This window comes from Brassica oleracea, chromosome C7 (genome assembly GCF_000695525.1).
Source record: "Brassica oleracea var. oleracea cultivar TO1000 chromosome C7, BOL, whole genome shotgun sequence".
Taxonomy (NCBI): Eukaryota; Viridiplantae; Streptophyta; class Magnoliopsida; order Brassicales; family Brassicaceae; genus Brassica; species Brassica oleracea.
The window spans coordinates 39370740-39393634 of record NC_027754.1 but is presented as its reverse complement, the minus strand read 5'-3'; the positions used below and the strand labels follow the sequence as shown (position 1 = coordinate 39393634).

At 33.7% G+C, this 22895-nt stretch overlaps 5 protein-coding genes across 6 annotated transcripts; 2 read left to right on the top strand and 3 right to left on the bottom strand.

The window, feature by feature from the left end:
• Positions 1-476: 476 nt before the first annotated feature.
• LOC106301969 lies at positions 477-1292 on the top strand. 2 transcript variants are annotated; one of them, XM_013738469.1, is made up of 2 exons: positions 477-781; positions 1024-1292. In XM_013738469.1, the coding sequence occupies exons 1-2, from the start codon at positions 526-528 to the stop codon at positions 1083-1085; spliced, it is 318 nt and encodes a 105-aa protein (XP_013593923.1). In that variant the 5' UTR covers positions 477-525; the 3' UTR covers positions 1086-1292. The 2 variants fall into 2 exon arrangements, with proteins under 2 accessions (XP_013593923.1, XP_013593922.1); XM_013738468.1 differs by having other exon boundaries at positions 1021-1292.
• Positions 1293-1358: 66 nt separating this feature from the next.
• LOC106301968 (prosaposin-like) lies at positions 1359-3193 on the bottom strand. Its single transcript, XM_013738467.1, has 6 exons — positions 2911-3193; positions 2724-2828; positions 2370-2518; positions 2079-2276; positions 1882-1947; positions 1359-1730 (listed from the first exon to the last, which is right to left on the bottom strand). The coding sequence occupies exons 2-6, from the start codon at positions 2815-2817 to the stop codon at positions 1587-1589; spliced, it is 651 nt and encodes a 216-aa protein (XP_013593921.1). The 5' UTR covers positions 2818-2828; positions 2911-3193; the 3' UTR covers positions 1359-1586.
• Positions 3194-3744: 551 nt separating this feature from the next.
• On the bottom strand, positions 3745-5632 carry LOC106304379 (PAN domain-containing protein At5g03700). The gene is made up of 2 exons (XM_013740790.1): positions 5089-5632; positions 3745-4780 (listed from the first exon to the last, which is right to left on the bottom strand). Exons 1-2 carry the CDS (start codon positions 5497-5499, stop codon positions 3764-3766), a joined length of 1428 nt encoding a protein of 475 aa, XP_013596244.1. The 5' UTR covers positions 5500-5632; the 3' UTR covers positions 3745-3763.
• Positions 5633-10058: 4426 nt separating this feature from the next.
• Positions 10059-11204, top strand: LOC106304959 (short-chain dehydrogenase reductase 2a). The gene is made up of 2 exons (XM_013741338.1): positions 10059-10154; positions 10312-11204. The coding sequence occupies exons 1-2, from the start codon at positions 10066-10068 to the stop codon at positions 11123-11125; spliced, it is 903 nt and encodes a 300-aa protein (XP_013596792.1). The 5' UTR covers positions 10059-10065; the 3' UTR covers positions 11126-11204.
• Positions 11205-15923: 4719 nt separating this feature from the next.
• LOC106302122 (patellin-6-like) lies at positions 15924-19867 on the bottom strand. Its single transcript, XM_013738641.1, has 5 exons — positions 19026-19867; positions 18704-18778; positions 16937-17061; positions 16701-16842; positions 15924-16300 (listed from the first exon to the last, which is right to left on the bottom strand). Exons 1-5 carry the CDS (start codon positions 19647-19649, stop codon positions 16037-16039), a joined length of 1230 nt encoding a protein of 409 aa, XP_013594095.1. The 5' UTR covers positions 19650-19867; the 3' UTR covers positions 15924-16036.
• Between the last annotated feature and the right edge of the window lie 3028 nt (positions 19868-22895).

Genomic DNA, 22895 nt, shown 5'->3' with positions numbered 1-22895 from the left:
CTTGTTGTTAGACTATATTGTTGTGACACAATGTGGTGACATTAGGCATTTTAGCCAAATTGAAAAAACTTAATCTCTGAGAGTTCGAACACATATTTTAACAAACCCCTATAAGGCTATAATCGAATAACATGTACTACTAGTCTACTGTTTAAGAACTAGAACTAATCGTGCAAAGAGTTGGAATGGCACAAGGGATGTGTGTAATGAGATAAAATATCAATATTCTCTAGAGGACATGTGTAATGTAATATATGGGTACACCGTACACAACAAGTTACGAGGTACGTGTAAGAACTACATGGCTGCTTGTCTCGAATAGTAGACGTGTCGTGTCTTTCAGGATTATCTCACCCTTTCTGGATAAATCATATTGTCTTTATTTTGGATATTGACAATATATCTCACTATTTGTTAACACACTGTATTTTCATCGATTCAATACAACCTTTATTTATTCAGTGCTTTGGCTGGATAAAGAGGTTACTTAACCAGGGTGTATAACGACACCGCCATAAGGAAAAGATGGAAGCGGGATTACCAGAAGCAGACAACCTCTCACGTATCAAACATAAAACAGAAGAAGAGGAAGAGAAGGGAGCTAATGGTGGGGTTTTGAACAATCTGATATCCAACTTGATTGGTACAACAACAACAACAACAGTAAACGACAAATCTGGTGAAAACATCCCAAAATCCGAATGTGAAGATGGAGATCATGAGAAGAAGAAAGAGAGTTCAGGTGCTGGAATCTTGGAAAATATTATTTCTCATCTGCCAGGTACGCCTTTGTTCAGTTTAAGACATAACTCCACATTTGGTCCCTAACACTAGGCGTATGTCTATTTTTCATTTAGGATTCACCATATAGTGTCTCTTCAGTCTTCACTCCTGTCATTAGTTAGATGTTTAGCGTTGGATCTTTAAAAGAAATAGTGTTAGCTTTCAAGGTTTGAAAAGGATTTAAACTAGTTAATTAACTTTGGTTTTAATTAAAAAGACCACCTTTTTTTGTTAAAGCAGACGATATTGAAGTTCCAACGACACAGGAAGCATCCATGCTGATCCACTCTGTGATTGACTGAAGAAGACTTCAACCACACGTCATTTTCATCGTTTATGTTGTTAGGACTTGTGTTTTTTTGTGCCTCTCTTAGAGAAACCCTTTGTTTTTTTTTTTTGCTTTTTTTTTGTGAATTTGAAATCTTCTCCAGGCCATCATGGACTTATCTTGTCTATTTTTAAGCTCTTCAATCAAAAACAAAATAAATAACTTTTAGTTATCTTGTCTATCTATAAATGTTGTGAAGGGAACAAAAAATCAAGTTAAAACATGGAACAAAGAAACGTGAGAGTAAAAAGAAGAATAAAGAGTATATTTTGGTAAAATACAAGCAGCTGGTGGTGGAGATACAATTGTAGCAAACGATCATTATTTACACAAAACGCAAAATAAACATTTCCTTCTAAGGAGAGTCTTTGTGTCTAAATCCAAGTTCACAAAGCCCTTTGCGACAATTCTTATGGACAAATACACAAACAAGCAACTTTTTTGTGTTCCTACCACCACCACCGTTTTAAACCATTCAAGAATCCGCCGACCCTGGCAGCCTTAGAACCGTTTGCTTGTTCGGACAGGCGCGTAAGAGTGTGCAGATGTCGTTTTTCACTAGGAACTCCTCTGCATTTACGAGGATCAAAGGTCCATACTCGAACACCAACTTCTTGCACTGTCACAACATAAGACACAACACCTTTAAAAAAATGAGAAAACGCCTACTCTAACTACTACGATCATGCAATTGCGTTGCACAAGTTTGAGAAAAACAGCAGAAACAGAAAGAAACACTGCAGGTTTGCGAATAAATATTGGATCCTAACCTTCTTCTCATAGTCATAGTTCTTGAACGATTTGCACCCCTTAAGAAGCAGCTCAATAACATCCAGCTGGACAATCAAAAGAAAACAAAGTCAGTATATCCCGTGATAGTAAACTTAACAGAGTAAATCTTTGAGGATAAATAACATAGCAAGGCTCAAACTACACAATCTTGTAGTTACTACTTTCTTCTACTAACCTGTGTGTCAGGATCTTGTAGTTTGATGAGAATCTCAGAAACAGTCCTGTGGCAAACATCGCAAGTATCCTGACGAGCTTCTTGTACAAGAGCAACGACGTGACCACAGAGATTCATCCTCTTGCAGAAATAATGAGGTTGGAAGGACTCGAGGTGCAAGAAGAACAGAGGGAGATAGTAGTCAACCAAAGTTATGCACTGCATCAAATTCAAAACACAGTTTTGTTATTATATAAAGAAACAGACTGAAGCCAAAAGTTCATGATCATGAGCAGAAGAAAGGAAACAAACCTGCTGCTCAAATCCGCGGATAAGGGAACACTGATCATGAAGGTCCTCTAGTATCTGAGTCTGTGTTTCGTTTTTCTCAAGGTAGGCGAGAGCAGAGGTAACATACTCCTCACAAAGAGTGCACACGTTTTCGTTCTTGGATACTTCCTCTGCACAAAAAAAGAAAAGACTTTTTCAGATTTTTAAATCCATTCAGAGCTTCTATTACACCATTCTTACAGAGGTAGTGACATAAAAAAATATTCAGTTATGTCTAGTCTAATAAAAAGCCGAACTTTAAGGTAAAATCTTGTATAGGAACAATCAAGGAAGAAGGTCAAAAACCCAGCAAGAGCTTGTCTTCAAATTAGTTACCTGAGAGGGTGGACTGATGAAGGAAGGATCTAGCGTCGGAAAGAAAGGTCAAACCCAGCAAGAAAAGAACAAAGGTTCCAGCTTTGGGTCCCATTGATATTAATCCTGGAGAAAGGTTAGAAGATTCCAAGTGTAAGACAGACTCTTTACCTCCTGAGATTCAAGAAGGTGAAGGGAAAGCTTTTACCTTTTGTCTCAAGGATCGAGAGCTACTGATTCGTGCAAGGTGAAGGAATCAAAAGAGTTTGCAGATCCGTCGAGATGGCGTTATGATAAGAGAAGGTCAAATAATAATGAAGAGAAGTTATCTCAAACGACAAGCAATTATCCCTCCACGTCACCTTGATAATTCGAATATTCCCACTTAAAAACTGTTTTATTTTCGGTTCCTTTACGTTTTATCAACTGAGAGCTGGATGAGGATGAAATCTCTTTTGTTTTGATCTTCTCTTGATAAAGTCAGAACAGAGAAGCTGTAAGAGTTCTTAAAGAAAAAGAAACCAATCTGTTATAACAACAGTGATGTGTTCTATCTGTTATAACAACAGTTATGTGTTTTCAAATTATCTTCATTCTTATTATTCTTGCTCTCTTTGTTCAAAACTTCACAAATAACTTCTAGAAAATCTTTTTAGGTAAAAAGAATATCAAATTTTGAGGATTATAAATACGGATTCACATCATTGATTAAAAAAAAAACTTGAATAAAGATGTTTTGTTTCAATCAATTCCTCTCTAATTTCAGCACTTCTATCTCTTCCAATTATTGTTAAGACTTTTCAAGAACCAGGGTATAAAGATGATCTCCTCCTATCTTCTGACCACTACCATTTCCTCTGCAGTGTCTCCTCTGTTCCCATTTTCACTTTCTCCACCATATAACTCATTTTTGGAATATAAACTTCAAAAAACTTTGATAAAAAAGAAACTTCAAAAAACAAAATTTTCTACAATTAATCTCAATGCATTACAACTTTTTGATATGGCAACCTAAAAAATGTTATCAAAGTCTGCATGAGCAACACAACTCTGAAAATCTATTATGTATTGGGATCTTCCTGCAGCTGTGGTTGTGGCTGCGGCTGTGGCTGTGGCTGTGGCTGTGGCTGTGAAGATCTCTTCCGTCGCTTCCTAATGTAATAAAAACCAAAACCAGACAGAAGCAGCAATATGACAAGAGCATCAATCCCTCCAACTAACCCCACAACCCATTTTCTCACATTAGACTTCTCATCACTCAACCTCACTCCTTTAGGTATCTTCACCATATAACTCAACCCACTCACTCTCTCAATCTCCTTAACACCCATCACAACCCCATACATCACACAACTCTCATCAGGGACAGAGTAACTCGCCCCTCTACACTCACAGTCTTTCTTACACAACTCCTCACATCTTTCTTTGCTCACGTTCCTCGCTTCAGTACCGTTTCTCAGCACCGTCGTGACTCCTTCTAGCTCAACCATCTCGTGATCGCATAGCCTCTTCATCGAAAGCCATTCCTCCTCGTTGTTGTTGCAGTCTCCTTTGCTCATAACTTTAATGCAAGAACAAGACTTGGAAGATGTGCAGATTCCATATGGTTTACACGCTACTGGAAGATCACACGTGTTGCTCAAAGCTTGAAACGTTGCCTCGAACTTTCCCTTGTCCGGTTTATACGAGTAAAGACCTAGATTACCGGTTATGTTCCCAATAGCCAAGAACCTGGTCAAAGGTTGCTCTATTCTCCCTATCCTATGGCTGTTATCATCAAATATGTCAAGACCATTTGGCCCTAATCTCAAGAAGTTGACTGTTTTGTTTTCTATAGGTTTGTACTCCCAGTAAGAGTACTTGAGCTTGTCCAAGTTGAGGAAGAGAGCAATCTTGTCACGTAGAACTTCAAAAGAGTAGAACATAGTCGAGTCTTTTGGGAATGAAGTTAGTTGCGTAGCCACATCAAGTCTCTGACCACTCAGCATCACATCTGTTGGGAAGTTAAAACTTTGCCACTTGATCATATTCATAGCATCAAGCAAAACTAGATTCCCTGTGCTCTGTATCTCCAACCTCTGCAATATTTTGTTTCCAAACACATAAATATTATTCTATGATTTACTCCAAAATAGAGTTAAATTTTACTATAACATTTTTCCATTTTGGAGTAAAAAACAAAGCAATAAACAAAAAGTAACTAGATTACTCTATTTTTGGAGTTAGCCTTTTTTTTTTTTCATTTTTGAGTTAGAAATGGAATATGGTTAAAGTATATTTTACTGCAAAATAAGATTTGAAGCGAAAAATATAAGTTTACATGTTCTGTCTTTTAAAAAAAATGATTTTCTGCAAACCAATCTAATGTTGTAATGTTTTGTAATACCTCAATGCCTTGTCCTGAGGTTCCACTTCGCCATCCAACGCGCTTATTGCTTCTCTTTAACCTCATGTCTCCATCTTCTGTTAGCTCGAAGATGCATTTGCTAGAAACATACATCTTTGTGTAATGCCCTGAACTCCAAACTCTTACATCTCCAAGGAAAACTTGGATAGAGCACAAATATCGTCCCTTATAATCGCTTGACTCCATCGTTAATGCGGCTTTAAAACTTGGTTCCCTTCTCGATGATGTTTCTGTCTCCATTAAATAAGCTTTGCCAATAAATCCAGGAGTGTATTCTATAGGAGCAGAGAGTGGCAGAGTAAAACCAAGGTTGATATCTGATTTGCAGTGACCTTGGAGTTTATAGATTAAGCAAATTAAGAAACTGAATGTAATGATCTTCATCACCATATCATGAGATGTTTCTTCTGTTGTTGATATTTGGAATTTTTGGGAAAAGAGGAAAGATGATAAGAAAAAATAAATTTTGGTATGAGTGTGTTTTTCTCTACACTTTTGCTAGGAAAAGGCTTTTTTTTTTTGCTTTCATGTTGCCATGGTTTTGTTGTTGTTTTTGTTGGTATGACCATGGTTTTGTTGTTTGTGGAGCCTTCTTGTTATCCTTAACTCTTTCTCCTATATTTGGTATTAATTTTTGTTTTACTTAAAAATGTTTACAGATTAATATTTCTCAGTTTTTCCACTTATTTGTATAGTTTCATAAAAGTTTAATAAAGCATGCGAGCAGGATATGATGCATGATTTGGTGTTTCACAGGCTGTCTTGTCTATGTAGGGTCCTGCTTCTGCATTCCACATTTTTATGACATAATATTAATACTAGTTCTTTTCTTATTGCATACACAAAATTAAAATGGGTCATTTAATCTTTGAATGTAAAAAGATATATGTACGTTTATTATTTTAAGGTAAAAAAATTCATGTTCATTTTCTATTTCCACCTCAAAGCGTAAAAAATAATAGCTAATTTTTCTTTAAGAGGAAAAAAAATTACTCGTAAAAAAAACAGAAAAAAACATGAGTTATTAGTGTGGTGTTTTCTAAAATGTCCCTAATGTCAAGTAATAACCGAGACCAATATGAGGTAAGTTGTACACGGAGATAGATATTGTAATAAGTTCTTTTGAGCTTTTAGTACGAGTTTAGTCTGGGTAATGAAAGGTTTGATTGTTTTGTTATAATGTCTCATACCGAAAGTAGAGTAACATCTGACATTAAAGGCTTATATAATGTTTAGAGATATGAATTTCTCTAATCATAGCCAGCTGATTTTAAGTTAAAGGCTAATGAACAACAGGTTCCTAACAGTAATAGTTTTGACAAAGTTTATATATGCAATGTAAAGCAGGTATAAGTTGGGAATTAGGTGAGATTTGTTTTTTGTTTTTTTTGGTCGAATTAGGTGAGATTTGTTTTGTGGTAATAATTTAGTCGGACTAGTTAATATATATGTTTATTTGATTTTCGGCTTTAACATGGACCACACGACCAGTGGCAATCCCTGTCTCTATGCTGTTAGGTGCAAAGTAATGATGTCAGCAATGCGTATGAACACCCTGGCCTCCAAAATACTCAAAGCTTATAGGCTTCTACATTTCGGCCCACGCATTATCCATAAACGCAATTTATATGAGATTTATTAACTTCTACTATCTCACTTCTTAAATAACAATCTAAAAGATGTTTTGTACTTATTACATACATACGTTTTTGATTAACTACCGCCGTGAAACTTATTTACTTAGTATTTTCTAAAGTTTTAAAGTGTTTTATAATAAGATTGAAAACTACGAATAGATATCCAATGTCTTCGAATATTTCTAAAACGCAGCACAATTTATGATAATAAGCTATGATGACTTATGTGCCATGTTCAATATTTGAGAAATGGCCCAAAGTTGCAAATTACACAAATCGGCATACAAGGCGTAAATCATTAATTGAACTCAACCGGGCTTCAGCACAGCTAACATGCAATAAATGGCGCGGAAGGATTCTCAAATAAAGACTTCTGTTTGTTTTGATTCCATAATGAACTTAACATTTTGGAGGCCATTGTAAAAAGTAAACAATGGCCTGAACTTTTTATAATGTATGAATCCCTTTAGACAACAAGGAAAAAGATTTCGTTGAGCTGTTTTTCACTTTTTCTATGCGATATATATATACAATAAGTTATTCACGCTATTTATTTATAATAGAGAATTATTGAGAGGCTATATATATGATTCGATCTTAAAAGATTTGCCGTAGCTAGACTTATGTTAATCTATGTTTAAATTAAGATTAGATTTTCCTTATGATCGAAGTCATTCACTTAACAAATATAGTTAAGTGGTCGAATGGTTCATATATTAATTGCATTAGCCGCAATGGTTCCATCAAACCACACTGCACACAAAAATATATATACATTGACTAAACACGTTCAGCGCGCGCGCAAAAAGAAATCTGATATATTGATCAGTATACTCAAAATTCAAAAACTATGCAGTAAATTAACACAAGTGGGGACTAATAAAGTAAATAAGATAATTACGGTCTAAGATTCAGAATCTATTGTTTACAAAGCACATAAAATAAACAAGATTTTATTCAACTAGCTATAAAATTAGGAGTAGTTGATCGGATTTGTATCCTAGTAGACTAGTAGTTGTGCATCATAGTGTCATCGTCCAGGACCATGTCCAAAAATGTGAATGTGCGTTATATATGGTAAATGTCTTGACGAAAAATAGCTAGAGAATAGTTTTGTGTTACTACTTTGCTATCAGCTGTTATCTTATTTCATTTGTATCCATTTAATTTGATTAATAATAATAATAATTCACTTTCTCATGGATTTAATTTTTTTTTTTAAATTAAGGTTCACGTTGCAGGTTTGATACCCATTACTTAATATATTAAAACAATCTAAATGATTAAAAGGTTTCTGAAAATAAAAATAGTTTGTAAAATTAATCATGATATAACTAATTGAGTTGAAATAATAAAAGAAATTTAGTATAAATTTATTGTTAGAGATGAAAAACATAATTAACACATGATGAAAAAATTAATTAGAAAACAGCGCGTAAAATGAAATGCGAGAATATACTAGCGAGTAGGGGTGGGCGTTCGGGTACCCGTTCGGGTTCGGATCGGGTATTTCAAATTTCCGGGTATTTCGGTATAGAGGTGTAGAACCCGTTCGGATATTTTTGAACTTCGGGTCGGGTTCGGATATTTTTAGTTCGCATTCGGTTATTTAGGATCGGGTTGGATATTTAGATTTTGAAAAAAAAATATTAAAAATATAACTTTCACTTAACTAATTTTTTTTTAGTAGATTGAATGGTTAATAGATTTGAACATAACATTTTAAAACTAAAAAGACATTAATTTGGTTATTGTTTTTAAATTTTGGATGCAACTTTTTGTTAATTTTTGAAATAAAAAGGTTGACATGCATTTTAAGTGAGTATCAAATCATTTTTTCCGTAATTTTATGTATATCATATGAATTTAAAGTATGTGTTATCAATATAAATATTTTATATAAACTGAGAGATGTAAACTAGAAATATAAGGTTAGTTATAAATATGTTCGGTTATCTTCGGATATTCATTCGGGTTCGGATATTATCCGTTCGGGTTCGGATATCCAATCTCTCCTAATTTAATACCCGTTTGGATATTTTGCTACTTCGGTTCGGATTTCGATTCGGGTTTTTCGGATCGGATTTGGGTGCAGCTTCGGATATCCGGTAAAGTGTCCACCCCTACCAGCGAGTATAAATTTTACTGATAAAGATGGGAAAACACATATAACATCAGATGAAAGACGATGATACATATTTAGTATACTCACTTAGCTCGAATCAATCAACCCAACGACGACACCATTGACCATTGATTTAAAAGCATCAAGAACACCTGTATTTATGCTATAATGTTTATATGGACCTTTTTTTTTTCCTTTTCGGACATATATTGAGCTTATGTAACGTTTGATTTTAATATTGAAAATCCTATTGATATTCTCTGTGAAGTATCTAACGTTACTCCCATTTTTACTAGAATCCGATATGTTGCCACGCGTCACCACCAGTCACTCGAATCTCATAAAAGACCTTCACATCTGGAGAACCAATAGAATTGTTAAACTTTTTAACATATAAAACTTGTGTTTCATACAGTCTACCTAATTATATAGTTGCTTGATGGCTCTGATCCGCCAAAAAAATGATGTCCATTTTCTTGGGTCATTTGCTCTATGTATCACTATCTCCCAACATACAACCACCAAAAGTTTTAAAACGTGTATTTTTGATGAGTGGAGTATTTTGAAAATAGTAATTTTCGTGAAAGCACATAAAATAAAAGTATGAATATGAGAGAAAATGCTAATATTTTATTGTGTGTTTACGGTAACATTTTTAAGTATATACCTCGACCCTTTCTATATGGTTGATGAGGACTCTGGTATATAACTGTAGCCTCTGCATTGCCAGCATAATAAAGATCTCAAATCTAATTACTAATGTACTTTATAGATTTTTCTAACATTAAATCTGATATCAAATCATCAATGATACATTCCAAATTATTTTGTTTCTGGATGGTTGCGTCTAATTTTGTTTTATACCGAGATCACAAGTAGATCTAGTTGACCTAAATAAGATTATTAGTCTCTCTTAAGTCTTAATAAATTTAGTTTCTATAATTTAGAAACATTCATCCAATAGATAAATATAATTTGTTTGTCTTTCCTATCTGTTAGCTTTTGTGTATACTAAATTATTATTTAGAATGATTCCAAAACTTGAGCATGATTGGTTGTTTCACTCTGGTTCGGAACTTATATTTCGTACACATACACACTTGTATAAATAGGTGTAGATGTATGCATCTACTACTATTCATTTCAACGCTAAGCTACAGATTCTCCCTCTATCTCTAACTCTCAAAATCCGCCATGCCAGCTCAAGTGATCACTGAGCAGACCTTTCAATCCCTCCACGACACCATCATGGAGGATACAAATTCAACTTTATTTCATAAGAGGTACATATCTATATTTACATACATATTACATTGTTTGTCCGTCTGGTGAAAAATCATAAGTAATAAACACAAATATTATCAGTATAAGTGAAGTACTTTTAGTTTCCTTACATATAGTAGTGTTGGTCACATCTCATTTCCTATATACTTTATATAGGTTGGAAGGAAAAGTAGCCATCATAACCGGAGGAGCACATGGGATCGGCAAAGCAACCGTCAAGCTATTCGCGAGACACGGTGCCACGGTGGTGATCGCTGACGTGGACGCCACAGCCGGATCTTCCCTGGCTAAATCGATCTCATCATCCCAAGTCGCCTTCATAAGCTGCGATGTCTCGGTCGAAGCTGACGTGGAAAACCTAGTGAACGTGACCATCGCACGTTACGGTCGGCTTGACGTGCTATTCAACAACGCAGGAGTTCTCGGAGACCAGAAGAAACACAAAAGCATATTAGACTTCAACGCTGAAGAGTTCGACCAAGTGATGCGTGTGAACGTGCGAGGCGCAGGGCTCGGCATGAAACACGCGGCACGTGCCATGATTAAAAGAGGCTTTAAAGGTTGCATAATCTCGACGGCGAGTGTAGCGGGCGTGATGGGTGGAATGGGCCCACATGCTTACACGGCGTCGAAGCATGCGATCGTTGGACTGACCAAGAACGCAGCTTGTGAGCTCGGGAGGTATGGGATTAGGGTTAACTGCATATCACCGTTTGGAGTTGCTACGTCGATGCTGGTGAACGCGTGGAGGAAGACGAGTGGATGTGGTGACATGGAAGATGGTGATGATGTAGAGGAGATGGAGGAGTTCGTGAGGAGTTTGGCTAATTTGAAAGGAGAGACATTGAGAGCGACGGATATAGCTGAAGCGGCGTTGTATTTGGCGAGTGATGAGTCAAAGTATGTTAATGGACATAACCTTGTTGTTGACGGGGGTGTTACGACTGCGAGGAACTGTGTTGGTTTGTGATGATATGCCTCTTCTCTAATTAATTGGATTTGGTAAATCTTTTTGTTCGTTTTTGTTTGTGCCTTTGCGTTGTTGGAAATTGCGGTGAATCAATAATACAGTGATTTTAATCATTTGTTTATGTCAACGGTACCTTTCTATTTTTGTCGGCAATCGATTAATGACATTATTAAGTATGGCTGATTCCAAATCTATTCTTAACTGATTTATATATAAGTTACATTATGTACATGGTGGAGCTAGTTTTTTTGAGGGGGACATATGACCCACATGTGGTTCTTTATAGAAAAAAGTTTACTTGTACTTTGAGATAAAAAATGACGGAAATTTGGCTTATTAACCTACATAAAATATGCCTATTATGAAATTGACCTCAATAAAAGATTTAGCTGGTTCCACTATATGCTTAATTATTAAGTAGCGTTATAAAACGTCGAAAATTTAGTTTCTTTAGCAAATCAAGAAGTAAAACTAAGTAGCTGTCAAGTACACTCTATAGCGAATTTGGCTTTAAGCAATTTAAGCCAAGGAATGACAGTTGTTCTTAATGCTCGCTTAATTTATGTAAAGCTATGTGTAATGCAAGGTAGCTTCCGAATTGATAACTGCGAAATATACATATACATATATATATATATATATTAAACATTTGATCCCTAGTAGGTTAGTCTTAATATTCGTTTACGTCATTAGATAAGTGTATAGTTTTAAAAACTTAGAAAGTTTGTTAATTAAAACGCATTTGGAGAAGAAACCCAAAAAAGCGACCGACCGATTCAATACTTGTTCTAGGAACAATTCTCTGGAAAATGATATAGTACTAATTATTACTAATATAGTAATTAATAAGTATAATTGGAAGTATGGAATACGAATCTCTTGGACCAACTCAGAATTTTATACGTGTTTTGTCATGTTGAGGTTCACCAACAACGAATTTTACTTTATCTTATGTGAAGTTTTTTAAAAGAGAAGTTAATTGGCTTTTATAGTCGGAGCTAAAGGTTTGATCTTATCGATATATTTAAATGAATGCAAGGCTGTATTGGGCTGTAATACATATGATATCAACGAAAATATTAAAATCAATAGTAACTTTTTTTTTTGAAACACAAATCAATAGTAACTATTGCGGTATCGTGAATCGTTAAACTCAAATTGAAAAGTTCTGAGAAATGCACGAAGTAAAGATTGGTTCCCAATGTTCAAATACACAGCTATATACACTGAACACTCCGGAAATTAAGATTTTCTATAGTATGCACGTTTATTAAAAATTTAATAAATGTTTATAATTTAATTTATTTTTTACTTTTTTATACACTTTCCAATAAATTTCCACCAATAAAATTTAATCAATTCAAATATTCTCAATTAATGTTCCTCAAAAGTATAAAAAAATATATATATATATATATTTTTAATAAAAAAATACCTTAACAATATAGAAAATCTATCTTTGTGGAACAAAAAAAAAAATCTAAAACATCTTACTTTCGGAAATGGAGGTACTGTTCTTTTATTAAAATTGAACAGAGGAGGAAAGTGATCTAATATTCTGAAGCCATCACTTTAAGGACGATTCGCTTTCTTCGATAGCCTATATTTGACTATATGGTCTACTATTCACGTTTTAAACCATAATAATAAAATACTACAGAAATAAGAGCCATGTTATCAAAACTAATTAGTTTTTTTTTTTTTTGAAAAAATCAAAACTAATTAGTTTTGTTGACTTTTTTAGGTAGGTCATTTCTTGAGGTGTTCGAATGCGGAAACCTCTTCAACAAAGAGTTGAAACCATGTTAAGGATAAATAAAGTCATTGTAAAATTAAGTCAGTTTTCACTTAGCATGTACTTATCCTTTTGTTAAAAATATTTCTTGTGTTAAGATTTGAAAAGTTACCAAAATATTGGTAGTTTTGTAATGGTACAAGAAAGTTAAATCATTTATGATCCGAGTTCAAATCACTTTCGGTATAATTTTTTTTCTTAAATTAGAATATTTCAAAAATGATTTTAAAAAAAAATCTAAACGTAGAACTTCCATTTTATAATATAAGATTTGAAAGGTTTACCTCTGATTTTTTTAGAAGTGTAGAGAAAGTCATAAGTTTAAGTGTTTCAGTAGTGAGTTTAAGTATAAAGTAAATAATAATTATAATGTGGATGATTGAATTTTATCTCCATTTTTAGCTTTATTTATTTTTAAATCAACTAACTTTACCAATCATTATGTAGCTTTATTTTTAAAAATTATAGACTATATCATTTTTTTATTTATTTTTACCAAACATGATTTATCTTTATTTGTAAAACTACAACAAAAAAAAAGTTAAAGAATTTTTTCTATGCGTATTAAGCAAAACAAAACTACATATTTATTATTTAGGCCGTAAAATCTATAACATAGAAAATATCATCAATAAAACATCATTTATTACTATTTAATACTCCATACGTATCATATTAAATTCTGTTTAAAGTTTTTGCACAAATATTAAAAAAAAAATCAGAATTTTATGCAATTTATCTTGGTTACATAAAAGTAACAATTAAAAAAATGTAATATTTTGTAATTGGTCACAAATTTCAAATGACATTAAATTTTATCTTGAATAGTGAGAACATCACTTATTATGAAACAAAATAAAAATCTTTAAACACCACTTAGTGAATATTTTAATAATTTTATTTACTTTTGAATATTTTTAAATTATTGAATTTTTAAATAATATAAATTTTATTTATTGATTACAATAAATAATAGTAAATTTTGATAATGTATGACTTATTTATTAATATAACTTATTTAAATTGACAATTAATTTTTATATGTATATCACATATCTTATATATTCTATTCAAAAATATCTACAACTTAAATTGGGAGATACAACCAATTTAACTAAAGTAAAAATTTCTACAAAAAATCTACAACTATAAAAATACAACTACAACAACTCACCTACAACACAAATTTCACAACTAAAATTTTAAAGTTGCAGTGTAACCAATCATTCCAAATGTCATCGATTTCTTTAGTCATGCGTTCTCGCTATACTTTTAGTTTTCTACTCTCTATTAGTTTTATCATTTATGTTTGATTAAATCACTTTACACATCTATTAACTAAAGAAAAAGTTTATCTCATGTTTGTTGGTGTTCTGGTTTCTCCGTGGTGGAAAAACTAATTATTATTCTTTTGATTAGTCAAATTACTGTGAAATTGTTTTTCCAAGATAATGCTAATTTTTTCGTCTTCAACATGTATGTGCTTCTTTTTTTTCCTTCGTAATTTCAGATATTCCATTATAAAACTTTCTAGGTTTTTTTTCTTGCAAAATGTAAACGCAAATGATACTTTTTTTGTTTGTGTTACTAAACATTTTAGTATCCATTTATTAGAAAAAATATACTCCCTCTGTTTCAATATAATCCATGTTTTAAAAAAAGTTATGTGTTTCTAAAAATACATATTTCACATTTTCTATGCATATAATAATGGTAAATTGTGAATTTCAAAAACATTAATTGTGTTTACTGAATTTTGATTGGATAAAAAATATGAGAAATAGCTAATCACAAAAAAATAATACATTTAACAATATGTTTTTAAAATTTGTGTGAAAACTCTAAAACATACATACATCATTTAGAATCGGAAAAAGAGTATAAAATTTGCCGAAGAGATCAACATTTAGTTCACTTCACAAAATTGGTATTGTCGCTCTTATCTTATCTTGTAGGAAAAGAAAACTATCTGTTTCTGTGCGTTGGGCTTTTATATGCTATTCATTTTGGTTTGGTAGTTAGTTAGTTTTCCTTGGGCCTTTTGTTGCATTATCGTTGGGTATTTTTCGTTTTGTTTCTGATTTCTTCCATTGAACAAGTATTGGGTAACAAATGCATTAGGCACCAGAAGCAGTCAAAACATGCAGAATCTGGTAGATTAGGGTCTGAGGAAATTAGCTAATGACTGGGTCTTCAAGTTTAGGTACCCGTTTCGGCTCTTAAAGCTTTAGATTTTTTCTTGTAAAAAATTTCATAGTTGAGTTCACTCTGGGTCGAATTTAGTCACAGCAGGATGAAACATTGGTCATGATCTCCAATTTTTTTTGAAGTTTTTACAAGAATTAGTCCCTTAAATTATTTAAAATAAGTTTTATAAACTTTCTTAAAAGAATGTTTAGAGCCTCCTAAATCTCAAATCTTCCCCTGAGTTCATTTTCTTAAGGTAAACAAACCCAATACTGTCACTGAGAATGCAACAGAGACAAACTACGTACATACCATTGTTGGTCCTGAACAATCTCAACAATGTTTAAAATATAAGCACTTCTGGTCAAACGTCTGATAATATAAAAAATCTGTAAAGCCCCGATCGCCCACAGCTAATGGGCCATCCACGCCCGCTCTCTCGGTCTGTGGGCCCCATCTCATTCCAGCGATCGGTCTGTTAATGTTTTCAAATGCTCGAAATCATTGTTTACTGACCCTGCAATCACCACCCGACCTTTCTCCGTGCTTTGGCCTCACTAGCACGTTATCGCAAATCACTTCCCGATAGGTCATCAATTCTTCTATTACTCCAGCTCAAGCACGCTTAACTCTGGAATTCTTTTTGGATGTGATCCGAAAAAGATAAGTCAACTTTGGTGACATAGGTAGCCAAATCAATTATTTTAAGCTTTTTTCATATATCACGAACCGGAATGTTACTGAACATACAAGATTTTGCTACTTTTTCAATCTATTGTTAAAATATTAAGCCAAACATTAAATGTCATACAATCAATGTTTTTATACATATATTTAGACATCCAGTTCAGCAAGAATGTTGAGCAAACAAACCTCGACACAACCAAAAGGAATAGTAATATGAAATCCGTCTTCTGAACAAGAAGGTCTTAGACGGCTGTAGTAGATTTTCTGACAGTGTAATGATAAGCAGCAACTTTCTTCTTGCGGGACAAAGAGTTATCAACCGAGATAATGAGTTCCCAAGCTTCTCCTGTCGTGAAAGAGTTGCAAACAGCTTCATCCGAAGCTTTCATCCTTCTTGGTTTCTCAACCACAATCGCGTAACTCTCTTCAGCGTTTGGAACAAACTCTGCCGTATACTCTAAGTCCCATCCTCCAACTACTATGTCCCATGATATCGTTGCTCCACCCTGTAATGTCATAATCCACATACACATATTTCATAATTCATCAAATCATTTTTATTTAACTCACTTAGTATAGGCATGCGAGTTTGATTGTAATGCAGTTTTCGGTAAGTTTGGTTTGCACAAAATCTTGGCAAATTGGACCGAACAAAATCTTGGTTCAATAATCGGTTAGTTTAGTTTAAATTTGGATATGATTCCGGTTTGGTTTCATATAGCTTTGATTAGAGTTTAAAAAACAAAAAACTGACTAACTACCGAACCAAATCAAATCAAAAACTGAATTTTCTTTTCTAAATCTACCGAACTGAACAGAACTCTTAACCGAACTTGAACCAAAAACCAAAATGTTTTATTCGGTTAATGCCTTTAGTATCTTCAAAAATGCTTATTGATATATTACCTCAATGCCTTCGATCTGAATGTTAACTTTCTCACCACCCTTGATGGAGAATTCAGAAGCGGGTTTAGGTGGTCCTTTTTGAGAATCAGTAGGACGACTAAGGCCGCCGTATTGCACCGGAATATCTTCAGGTCTTATGAACCTGAAACAGCAGCAAATGGTACATGCAAATTTAAAACATAAAGCGCAATTAGCAAAACAAAATAGGATGTAAAATAGTTTCTTTTAGATTGTACTTGTAAAGTGTTTCGGCTGCATTTCCTTCTTTGGACATTACAAACTTGCTCTTTGTTCTATGAGTCAAGAAAGGGCTGAACATTGAGTAGATCACACTGAAGTACCAAGGCACATTGATGAATATCTGCAAAAGTTTTTTTTATCTGACTAAAATTTAACATTCTTTAAAAAAAAGAATATCTACAAATATTGAAAGAAACAAACAAATGGATTCATTATAACTCGAAGAGCAGACTAGTATTTTTTTTACTCAGTCTTAGTTTGGGCAATGCGTTATTTAGATATAATGCATAGTCTTGGTCAAATATTTTTAAAATGTGATGGTGAATGGAGACTGATTCTTAATAAACTAAGCGTACGGCCACACAGAATCCTTCAGTGTAAGTAACTGTAGCAGTAGAAGATAAAAGCTACAGAATGATGCCAACACAGAAACATCTAAAACCACTCTTAATTACTATTATTTCTTAATTCCATTTTCAGAATTCGAACAAAAGTAAAAGAGAACATACAAATAAACCAACAAGTTTCCAAGATTTACAGCTAAATACTACTACTTGTTAGTATGAAAAAGAATTTAAGGGAAAGATTTCTTGAATCCCATTAAGCAGATTTTTACAAAGCATTTAAGACATTTTTTAATTTCTTGAATGAGAGATTAGCAACTAGGCAACCCAACACGCAAAACATAGCAAAAGCACATGAAAAAAACCGTAATAATTTCGACAGTTTTTCAGACAACAAGTACAGAAACATAATTTCGAGTTTCAAGTTCTTGTCTCCCAAAAGAAACAGAAACCCACGGAGAACTCTATTTCCAAGTTTCTCGAACTCTATATTTGAAGTTTAAAGGTGTTGTTCTTTAAAACCAAAACTTCAAACTCAATTTCAAAACTATTTGTATTTTATAATATGGTCTTTATATTTGTCATAATCAATTTGAATTCATAAAACTTTTGTAAATAACTAGCACATATATAAACATATTACAACAAAATTAATTAATAAAATATTACATTAAAATATAAAATTTTAAACATAATAACTTAATTAATATTAAATTTCAAGCAAAATACCATATTATTCCATAAAGTGATTCTCGAAATGCATATATGATCTACTAGTGCATTTCGAAGTAAAAATGGTTCTCCTCATTTTTAGATTAGAGATAAAAATTGTTGAAATCAGGTGATATTAATATTTGTAAATACATTAGACCAGAACAAAAAAATAAAAGAGAAACATAAAATATTACTAAAAGACTAACTTTTACCGATGATATTAATACTCGTGAATATATTCAATATGAACAAGAAAGAATTGTACGAAAAGACATCATCAACAACAACAACCATCTTGAGTTACACAAAACAAATTGGACAATATTTGAAAATTTTGAATGTTCCGGATCAAACTTACATGACTATTAGTATTGTTGTAATATTTAAATTTGTGTAATAGTTATGTCTTCGTGTAATTTTTTTAAAGTTTTTTTTGTTTAGTTTCTTTTATATATTTTTGTTACTTAAATCTAGTTTTAAATATTTTAAATCTTTTTTTAAAGTTTTATTTGATTTTATGTGTACACTTAAATTTTGTAAACAAAACTTAAAATATTTATGAGATATAATTTTTATAAAGATTAAAACAATAAACAAGAAAATATTTATGAATCATAAATGTGAAGTGTAATTGTAAGAAATCAAAACGTAAATAAAAATATGAAATTTTTAAGAAAAAAAATCCAAAGAGAATCAAAGATTTACCTTAGTAGCAACCATCTCAGGATAATTATCCTGAAAGAGAGAAAGAATCTGGTTCGAAGCAACTCTAAGCTCTCTCTTAGAGCATCTTTATCCAGGTATTTTAGTGGGGTTTTTAGTGGCATGGGTCCCACTAAAATGATAAAACCGTTATTTGTGTTTGCCAAATAAGAACCGTTCTTTGTTTGATTCTTGCAGTGTTCGTCAGCTTCACTGATACGTTGGCGGTACGCGATTGGTTAAACTTTTAATATATTTTTTTAAGGCAAAAAACTAAAATAAAAAAATAAGAACCCCAGTTTTGAGTTTGTGGGATAAAGATGCCCTTAGGCATATCCTTAAGATCCGTAACTTGAATAATCGAATTAACACCACCAGGCTTAAAATGAAGCAGCTTAACACCTCTCTCCAGAACCTGAACTCTCCATCTCAGAAACTTGTTGAGTTTCTCCTCGTCACCAAACACCCTCTCGTACATCTCTCTCTCTTTAAACACACCGTACGCGTTGTAACACACGGGATGCCCTTCTTTGTCGTACCCTCTCATGTACGCTACTCTACCTTCCAAATCTTTAAAACCAAGATCCTCTTCGGTCAGTTTCTCGGTCTTGAACTCTTCTCTCCACTCCAGACACTTCTCAAGCATCCTCAGCGAGTCTCCGACTTTGAAGTCCCTGGCTCTGAGGAACTTGAGGAGGATGACGTCAGCTCTGTCGTCACCGCCTAGGAGCGGGACTCCCCACATGGAAGAAGAGGATGCGAAGGAGGAAGATGAGAGTTTTTGTTTGAGGTCTTGGAGAGATTTTGCCTCGGAGGGTTTGAGTTCGGAGACGAAGTAAAAGTCTTCTTTGAAGTGGCTGGGGCGGAGGGGGATGAGAGTGGTCATGAAGGTTTTTTTTGGCTCTGTGCTTTGGTGATCAAATGGGGTTGGAGACAGTGAAGAGTCCATTGTTTCTTCGAGTAAGTTTTTTTGTGAGAAAGAGACTATCGATGGAGGATAAATAATAAGCAAAAGCAGAGGGGAAGAGTGAGAGTGACGGTAGCTAGAGAGAGATAGAGAAAGATATAGGCGTTACTTGTGATTTCTGATTTTGAACAGATGAAAGAATATTTTTACTGAACTCTAATTCCAAAATATATTTTGTTTTTGGACAAAATTGATAGTGAAATCAAACACAACCTTCGTATTATTATTAACCTGTAAGAGACGGTTCTTAGTTTTTTTTAGATTTTAATTATGAAAAGTTAAGAACCGTTTCTTAAATAAAAGATATAAAAATCATATATTAGCCGAAAAGTGTAAAAAAAAAAAAAAAAAGTGTCAAATCATGAGTTAAGAATCTCAGCTAAAATACCGGAGTTAATCATGTCCTTATTTCTCGAATGATATCTAGGTTTAGGTAGTGTTTGTAAAAGTCCAACTGTATTATTCTGTAAAACTTCTTACGGTTAAATTATATAGTCATTTCAAATGTTCTCCTTTGAAAACTGATGTTTGTTTTTTTTGTAAACGGGCTTTCTTAATTAAAATGCAAAAAGAAATAAAACATTACAAGCCATAAGCTTAAACTTGTTTTGGGCTGAGCCCAGTGTTTTAATCTTGAAATAACACATATGACAGGAACTAGTAGACCAATTGATTTTGAAAGGTCCTTGAGTTGAACTTTTGGAAGGGGAAGTTTGTAGAAACAACGAGTCTGTGGATTCCTTTGGTCGAACCGCCTGAGATCATGATCTAAGGAACCAGAGCTGTGACATCGCTGACGACGCTCTTGGGATTGCATGTCGGATGCTCTGTAGGCGATTACGGATCTGCTTATCAATCAGAGATATGATTGCTTCCGGCGGTTTGAAGGTCTGTCGATGGAGTCTTGAGTTTCGCTCTGTCCAAAGCCAGTAGATTACAGCCTGAGTTGCTAGAAGCGGGAGGCGGAGAGAGTCACGATTGGTTCGCAAGTCCTGAAGTTGAGCGACAATATCATCCCAAGAGGTGAGAACTTGAAGATCACACCGGTATGCTATCCGCCTCCAGACGCTTTCACTGTATCGACACTCAAAGAAGAGGTGATATCTACTCTCCTGAGCAGTATTGCAGAGTAAACATAAGGGATCAACATTAAGACCCCATCCATTTAACATGTCTCTTGTAGGACCAACCAAGTAAGGAAATTGTGCCGCGGGATGCTGTAAGAGATCCAAACGATCTTAGCCCAAGGAACCGTCGGCTGGGAACCTTTAAGATAAGTGTATATCACGCCTGTTTTGTACCTTTGTTCCAGTCTTCCATCAACCACCCATTCATAACCATCTTCCACTTCTGATAACTCCACCGTGAACCTGTAGTGCTAATTGGTTCTCAGTTTTTGCTGCAGGTAGATGCCAACTCCCCGCGGAGAAGCGTGATGCCACAGTTGCTGTCTTTGGGATACCAAGACGCGAAGTGCTGGCGTTCAGAAAATTGTATAGGTTTTCAAAGGGTGACCAATTATCAAACCATTATCTTTGAAAACTGATGTTCGAAAGAGAGAAGACCGTTTTAGTTGGATGTTTCATGTACGATGTCTCTTCCTTTATACTACATGAAATATGGATGTGCATGGAATTTACAATTATACAAGAATGAAATTAAATACTTGAAGCATGTAGAAACTTACTCGTAAAAGACTCAAAACTCAAACCACTCTTCACCAATCATAACTTTTATTTGTTTCAACAAATTGGTATCTTGTCACTACTGATAACCTATTTACTTTTTAGCTTCTAACCTTATATTTAGTGCTCTGTTGGCAAGGTCGATCCCAATCTAAAATAGAAGACGCTTGTGCTTTTTTTTTTGACTAATAAAACTTCAGTTCAAAAAAAATAAATGTATATACTAAAACTAGATTAAAACCCTGCACAAGATCTTATTTCATACAAATAATGAAGACGCTTGTGTTTGAAATATAAAATATGTGAAGGACATTAAATTTACGGAAGTTGTTGGTAACATAAGATTATCTCCAATCCTACTATATTTTACTCTATTTTTCACTATATATATAGAATAATTTTTTTTTGATCATCACTCTATTTTTTATTCTAAAATAGAATATCATTGGAACAACAACCAACTCTATTATACTCCCTCTGTTTCCGAAAGTAATATTTTCTAGGGAGAATTGCCAAGTGTGACTCAAAACTTGGAGTCAAACCCAAAACAATACCCCAACTTGGGTCAAAGGCAAAAGTAACCTAAAAGGCTATTGAAATTACAACTATCCCCTTGTGACCAAACAAGAAAACGGAATTTTTTTTACGTTTCTACCCCTCGCAAGTCGTCTGTTTAGACGACTTGAAAATAAGTCGTCCAGACGACTTAACTGAAAGTCGTCTGGACAGTTAGTCTTAAACATAATTTAAAAATTTTGTAAAAAATATTTTGATAAGTGAAAAATGGGAATTATGTAATTAACATATGTCTTAGGAGGTATAAATTAAGATATAACAAATTTCAATTGTTTTCAGCATAGATGAGTGAAAGTAGTAGTGAGTCATGATATTCTTTAGTTTATGTTTCATCAACATATGTTGTAGTATTGTATGTGTTCTTAGGGTTAGATTTTGGAAAGCATTAAAACCGTTTTTGAAAATTTTTAAAATTACTTATGCGTGTTCATTTCTGTGTATAGTAAACACTATTTAAGTATAATTTGATTTTATAACGTGGTTAGTTAGTTAATCTAGTCATTTTAGTTTAGGGGTTCATTTTAGGGTCTAGGACGACTTAATATTTTGTCGTCTGAAAACAGACGACTAAATATTAAGTCGTCTGTTGTACATTATCAGCCAGAATAAGTCGTCTAAACCGGACCAAACCTTAAAGTTTACCAATGTAATTTTAAAGCTAACCGGATTATTTACCCAATATATAAGGTGATTTTTATTTTTTTTGTTTCATTTTTCGCGAAATTCAGAAACCCTAACAGTTCTCCCTCTCAAAGGCGATTTCGAATTCCCACGATTTCCGAACAAACCATCGTTCTCAACATCGGCTATCTATCTCACTTCATTCTCACCGTTGTCGCCGCAGCTTCTTCTAACCCTAGCCGCGCCGATTCCTCTAAACCCTAGCGCCGCCGATTCCACTATTTCCGAACAAACCGTCGCCCTCGCCACCGTGGTCACCAACGTTCTAAACACTAGCGCCGCCGCT